Source organism: Elephantulus edwardii, unplaced genomic scaffold, assembly GCF_000299155.1.
Source record: "Elephantulus edwardii isolate Elephantulus edwardi_28Jun2011 unplaced genomic scaffold, EleEdw1.0 scaffold00017, whole genome shotgun sequence".
NCBI classification, from domain to species: domain Eukaryota; kingdom Metazoa; phylum Chordata; class Mammalia; order Macroscelidea; family Macroscelididae; genus Elephantulus; species Elephantulus edwardii.
This window is the reverse complement of record NW_006399767.1, coordinates 8,544,767-8,551,453: the sequence shown is the minus strand read 5'-3', so window position 1 is coordinate 8,551,453 and position 6,687 is coordinate 8,544,767. Positions and strand designations below refer to the sequence as shown.

The 6,687-nt window shown below is 38.8% G+C and overlaps 1 protein-coding gene across 1 annotated transcript in view; it reads right to left on the bottom strand.

Annotated features, from left to right (window-relative positions):
* Positions 1-6,687, bottom strand: part of GPR116 (G protein-coupled receptor 116) — a 61,855-nt gene that overhangs the window by 34,851 nt on the left and 20,317 nt on the right. The window contains exons 8-10 of the mRNA XM_006882126.1: positions 4,357-4,560; positions 3,616-3,777; positions 33-242 (exon numbers count right to left, since the gene is read on the bottom strand). Of these exons, the coding sequence (XP_006882188.1) occupies positions 33-242; positions 3,616-3,777; positions 4,357-4,560 (576 nt within the window). The remainder of the gene's footprint in view (positions 1-32; positions 243-3,615; positions 3,778-4,356; positions 4,561-6,687) is intronic.

Below are 6,687 nucleotides of genomic sequence, written 5' to 3'. Positions count from 1 at the left end.
CCCAACCTTTTACAAAGCTTTTATCCACTCACCATTCCATTCCCTGGTCGAAGTCTTGACTGTCAGTACTGATTCCACTCTATCAGGATATCTCGTTGTGGTATAAAACCTTTGATATATTTTAATTCCAGTGGAAGTGTTCCAGTACACCTCATCATAGCTACTCACATCATTGATGCATCTTAGAGAAAAATTTTGTCCCTCAGAAACAGAAATTTGGTCCGGGATTATTGTTAGGTTGGCTGAAAGAATGCAAACAAAACAAACAAAATAAAACCGACAACAAGTCCAATGTTTAGTCTTTCTGGTGACATCAAGAGGGGAGTGAAACTTAACACAGAGACACAAACAAGGGGCCACCCTGAGTCTACTTCTGTCAACGTGAGATTGGTACCTTGCTGCTCCTGTGCTTTGCTTGTTTCTAGGCTGTTCGCGGTGGTGGTCTGAATTGTACTCGTTTCCATCACATGCGTTATGAGGTCGAACGTTTCCCTTTCGTTGCTGGAATTATCTCCTGATGATCAGTAGGGCAGAAGGTAGCATACTTAGGGATGTGATATTTGCTTAAACCAAACTCCCCTCCAACCTCTACTGTGACCCTCAGAGTAGATTACATGTCTCTGTTCTCATAGCAACTTCAATCTCAGTTCTTATAAAATTCTCTTCTGAAATGCCTTTCTCTCTTTCATCTATTCATTCTGTATCTCTCTTCCATGTAAAGAAGTGACCTCGAGGGTATGCACTGTATCTTCTGTGATAGGGGATGCCAACACTTGGCACTGGGTCTGGCACACAGTTAAGTGTTTAATAATGAACCATCAGTGAGCAAAAGAATGATTTCTGGAGCTATCCTTTAAGTAAAGGGATCATATAATTTATCGCCCAAAGAATTAGTCCTGGATTGTCTCAGGAAAATTGAGAATAGGTATCCTATGAATGAGTTGGTCTTTATTGCTTCTCTTTCTGAGAATTTCCTCATTGGCTCATAAGAATTACCCACTGAAAATGTTAGCAAACTCCCTTAGATAATAAAAGCTCATAAATGTTCTATCTTTTTGGCTCCATCTCTTTTTTTCCTCTTAGATCATGTCTTTTTGTATAGTTGACATTTCAAAATGGACTTCCCTGAAGTCCTCTGTAGTTAAATGGCTTTATGCCTTAAGCCTATCAGTTGATTTACCAAGCAATGTAAAATTGTATTGTTAATAAATATCAAAAGAAATTAGGGCTTTAAAGTTACAGTGCCCTTTAGAAGAGGTGATTCAGATACTCAAATACCTGGTGACGTTTCCCTCTTACTGTTATAACTGGCTGAGGGCTCTTGAGATGCTGCTCAGGAAAGAAAGTGAAAGGTTCCTAGGACCTATGGTTCTCCTAATTCTAGAAGAGAATAAATGTTTCTCCTGATTCTAGATGAGGTACAAGACCAAAGGGCAAAGAAGAAATATGCCCCCAAGACAGTCAAAACCTCACACAATCAACACAACTCCTTAGAATTAAAATCTGGAGTTGAATTAAAAACTGTTTTCACTATACAAAATTACTACTTGTTAAAAATATCCCTAAACTTTTCCAGGACAATATTTTTTTTTTTTTAAGATGAACTTCATGTTGACCTTTGAAGAAATATAAAGTCACAGTTACAGAAAATGTAAAAAAAGGAAGCAAATACTTTTTTATATCAGTCCTTTCTCCAAATTGTATAAAACATTCTAATAGTTTATCTATATATTTCCTTTTTTAAGATGAGTCAGAAACCAAGCTTGATTCCCCTTTTTGGCAGGGGGTAGGGAATATCTAGTTTTAGGAGACAAGAAGTGATCATTTCAAAGGCTTAGGCTTCACACTCCAGCTCTACCTGTCACCAACATATCCTTCCCAGAAGGTAACAGCCTGTCAGGATAGCTCAAGAGTTTGTGGCAGCAAACTCCACCCCGGAAAGGTACTTGTGCTCATCATGCCCACTGGCCTCGACTGCAAGAAGACCCATAACACCCTCACCCATTTATCTTTCCAACAAGGACTCCTGGTGTTTTCAGTATCACAGTTACCACCAACCCCAACGGGATTCGAGATTCTCACCAGCTTACAGGTGCACGAACAGTGCCTTGTGGTTTTTTTTAGGGAGTGATTGTATAGGTGGATGCTCTGATCTAGAAATTCTGCAGCAAAATAGTGAGCTGCAGAAGTAGCTATCAGATATGGGAGTGATGCGGTAAATACAGAGGGGACCCCCAGCCGATGTCCTCTTGGGAGCTAGATGGCATCTCATGTCATGACAATACTTCTGGTTGTCATCATCTGGAGCTGCATATTTCCAACCATAGCAATTGTTTACTTAAAAGTGTAAAATACAGCTGAGATATTTCACTCAACATAATGTCCTCCAGGTTTATCCATGTTGTGTAATGTTTTACGCCTTCATTACTATCTCAGTCACAAAAGGACAAGTACTGCATAACACAGCTGTTATAAAATAGGACTGACATGGGGTCTGGGGAGGAAAGGAAAAGAATAGGTAGAGAAGGAATACTGGACTGAGACAGATGAGAGGAAGAGTGGCCCAAAAGGAGTATATGGTTAGGTATTTCATGTAGGACAACCCTCTGGAACGAGGTGAATTGCCAAGTAGACTGGTGGAAGGAGGAGGGAGTGGGAGGGAAGAAAAAATGTGCTGCAATAAATGAATAATAAAAAACAATTAAAAAATTATAAAATATGCTAACTGAAAGAAAGGAGAAAGTTGTGGAGGATGATACAGCTACTTTGTTCTTTTAGAGAAATATTAAAAAGGGGACCAAGTTTAAAGAAAAAAAAAGACCCTACATTAATAGAAAGATAAGCACACACTGGTTCCAAATGTAAAATAATTGCAAAATACCAGGCTACTGAAGTTTCCTGCAATGTTATTTCCAGAATAGGTGAAATAGGAGAAGAGAGATGGTAGAGAGAGGTGAGGGGCTATCAGAGAGTGAATGGCAATTAGGACACAAGGGAGGGAGAACAGGACAATGAAAGGAGAGAGGAAGGCATTTGGGGCCTTATTTTAAGTTTACAATGAGTTCAGTCAGTAACAAGAAACTAACCTGAGTGTGAAACTCTACCTCCCAGTCCTCCTGTGCCTGATCAATACACTATCCAGGCAGTATCTTCCCTGCTGCCACTGTTCACCAGCCCTACACTTACACTAAAACCAGATGAAGCCCAAGTTATCAAGAGGGTTCTGGCTCACAGTGAGTTTATTTGAATAGACCTGCCCTATAGGGTTTCCAAGACTATGATCTTTATGGAAACACGCTTCCACATTTTTCTCCCATAGTGTGACTGGTGGATCTGAAGTGTTAATATTTGGATCAGCAGTCACTCAAGTGCTTAACCACTCCACTACCAGGGCTCTTTCTCCTATCTTACCAGTAAAAAAACCCTCTGTGTTAATTAAAATGGAACAGAGGAGAGTCCTCTCCCATATCTCATTGTATGACTTGGCTGAAGTATACTCCCATTCCCAAGAAAATCTTGCTTCTCTTGCTCATAGATATTCTCAGTTCTTTGGAAGACACTGCTTTAGGGTACAATATATTTACAGCTAAAAATATGACTAAAACAGATTCTTACCCTTTGGGAAGAAATTTACTTTTACTTGCTCAGTGCCTCTGCCCCCATAAGCACTGACGAACTCGCAGGTGAAGTTGATAATTTTTTCAGCTGGGCACTGGGTCTCATCAACTATAACGACGTATTTGGTGCAACCAGACTCTAGGTCTGTTTGTGGGATTCCTACAACGGAAAAGGCAGGTCTTTGGATGTTACAGTTGACTGATAACCAAACTTAGTCACAAAAAGGCACGTACAGAAAAACTATTCCTAATTAGATGTTTTTCCTCTTTGAATGCGAAAGGGAATAGCATGTTGTAATTGCTATAATTATTACCTGTTATTGCATCAACTCCAATTCACTATAACTTTATATATAAGCAGAATAAAACTATATCCAGTTCTGCACTATCTAGAAAATCTTTATGTTATTGTGTTTTAGCAAATTGTTGCAACTGCTGTGTTGACCTATTTTGTAGAAGGTTCTCCTCTCTTTTGATGGCCCCTGCTTTACCAAATATGATATCCACACCTGTTTACGCATGGAGTCTGACACTGGTATTCATAGGTGTCTGGATTTTCACTCTACATTGGTTAAGCTGGAAGTGACATCAAAACTAGCGCTTTTCTACAGCTGGAAGTCTAGAAAAACAAAAACCGAGCCACTTGATACTTCTTCTTTCACTCACTATGTGTCCCATTTTCATTTGGCCAAGAGAGAAAAGTCAATTTATAAAAGGGCCTATCATACAATTGTCTCACCTGCAACGTAGTGTGTCCCGTCCTGAATCCATTCGATGCTACTCCAATTAGTATTCTTCTCACTGCAGCATTCCAAGTTCACAGGATTGTTGTCACACACCACTGTCGTTTCTTGACTTATTGAAATTTGAAAGGGAACAACAGATATTTTTGTCCTGGCCTCATATGCAAAAATATCTAATGTCAATCTGCAAATATATTGACCTGCATAGAACACAAAAAAATCATTTGTTAATAATACATATATGTTATTGTTAACATTGTAAATATTGCTGTTAGTGCCTTTGAGTCAAGTCTGATTCAGAGCAACCCTATGAACAGCAGCAGCCCCTGTCCTGTCCGGAGCCATCCTCACAATTTCTGACATAACTGAGCTCACTGCTGCAGTCACTGTGTCAATCCACCTGGTTGAGGGTCTACCTCTTTTTACTGTCCCAGCACCTTTCCAAGCATGAAATCTCTCTCCAAGGAATACCCTCTAATTATAATGTATAATACATAGTTATAATAAACATACACATTTAAAAATTTATTTAGTTTTTTAATTTTCTACTAGTTTTGTTACAAAATTAAAATACATTGTTTTCAAGAATAAATTCTTAAAATTTCCTTCACCCCCCCCATATTAAATTGTACAACCCCATGATTATCTCCCCTCCCCCTGCACATCCTCATCCCTCTGCTTCCAATCTCTCCCCCACCCTCCTGGATCCTTATACTTATTCTACAATAATGGTTTTATACGATATTTATCCTTGTGGGACTGAGTTAATTCACTCAGCATTATGCTCTCTAGTCCCTCCCAAGTTAGGCAATAATTTACAAAGTTATTGCTCCTATGTGCTGCAGAGTATTCCATTGTGTGAACGTACCATAATTTCTCAATCCATTCCTTTGTGGTTGGACATTTGGGCTGTATTATTCACCATCACAAGAACATGGAAATAGCCCAAATGCTCAACCACAAATATATACTTTCTTTAATACATATATGGATTTCCTTAAGTAAACGATAGCCACATTTCATGTGTCATGATTATTTAATGAAGCATCCTTTTCAATAGTATTTGACATCTTGTAGGCCATGGAGCCAATTACGTATTTCTGATATTACCGTGTAAAGCATAGATTTATGATATTTGTGGTTGGTTTTTTATCTTGGGTTCACCCCCCCCCCCGCCAACATTCACATTATGTTTCATACAATCCCTTACATACAGAAATATATTTTAAAGGGACAAACAGAATTCTCAAGCACTTGGCTTGTGAAAACAAAAGGGTAAGAATAGAAAAGGTAGGGAGTAAAATTGGGAAATGAGAAGATTGTGGTTCTTATAAAATTCTATTACAAAATCGGAATCTAAAGATCTGTAGATGCTCCTGTTGACATCTGAGATCCAATGAAATGGTTGTACTGTAGAATATCAAATTCATCACTAATCTCACAAAGGAACTGGGATACAGTGCTTGCTGTGGTGTCAGGAAGAGCCAGGAGGGAGGGATTATAAAGGACACAAGACAACTTTGGAGGTGGGGACATGCTGATCATCTTGTTTGTGGTGAGAGTTTTATAGGTACATTGTTGTTGTTGTTGTTGTTAAGTGCCTTCAAGTCACAGGTGACTCTTAGTGACCCTATGAAAGAAAGTCCTCAACACTTGCATGATTTTCATTCTTTCTCCAGGTTCATAGGGTTTCCAGAGGCAAGCTATTTACGGAAGTGGATGTCACTCCTGCTTCCAAGCTTGTTTTAACCAGGGAGCCCCACCAAACACTGTCCACCATGGGTAATTATTATCGCATTTGACACGTCAGTGTCACAGTGTTCAGCTTCACAGTGACCACAAGTTACCTCTGTACGGCAAGTGGACACACCAGGGCTATAAGACCTTTGGCTTGGTAGCAATATATATGTATGTATAGATACATACATATTTCAAAATTATCTTTGCTATGTTGTCGTTATGTGCTGTAGAGTTGCCTGTGACTCACAGCAACCCTATGTACATTAGCTCTGAATCCTGCTCTATCCTAGGCCAATCTCATTGTCTCCAAAGAGCTAATCCCATTTATACATTTTAAATAGGTACAGTTTACTTAGTGAAATATGGTACAGTTTTACATATATCTCCACCAAGCTGCTGGTAACTTTTTAAAAACAAAAAAATAAAAGTATGCTTTTTGTCTCCAATTCTAACTTACCAGGCTTGTTACATGTGGAAAATCATCTTTGTGTCCCACAGTTAATTTCTCTTGGTTTGTATATGGCATGATTGGTTTTTGTTTTGGAAAAAAGGAGTTAGAAGGTATCTTTTTTGAAGGAGAAAAAAAA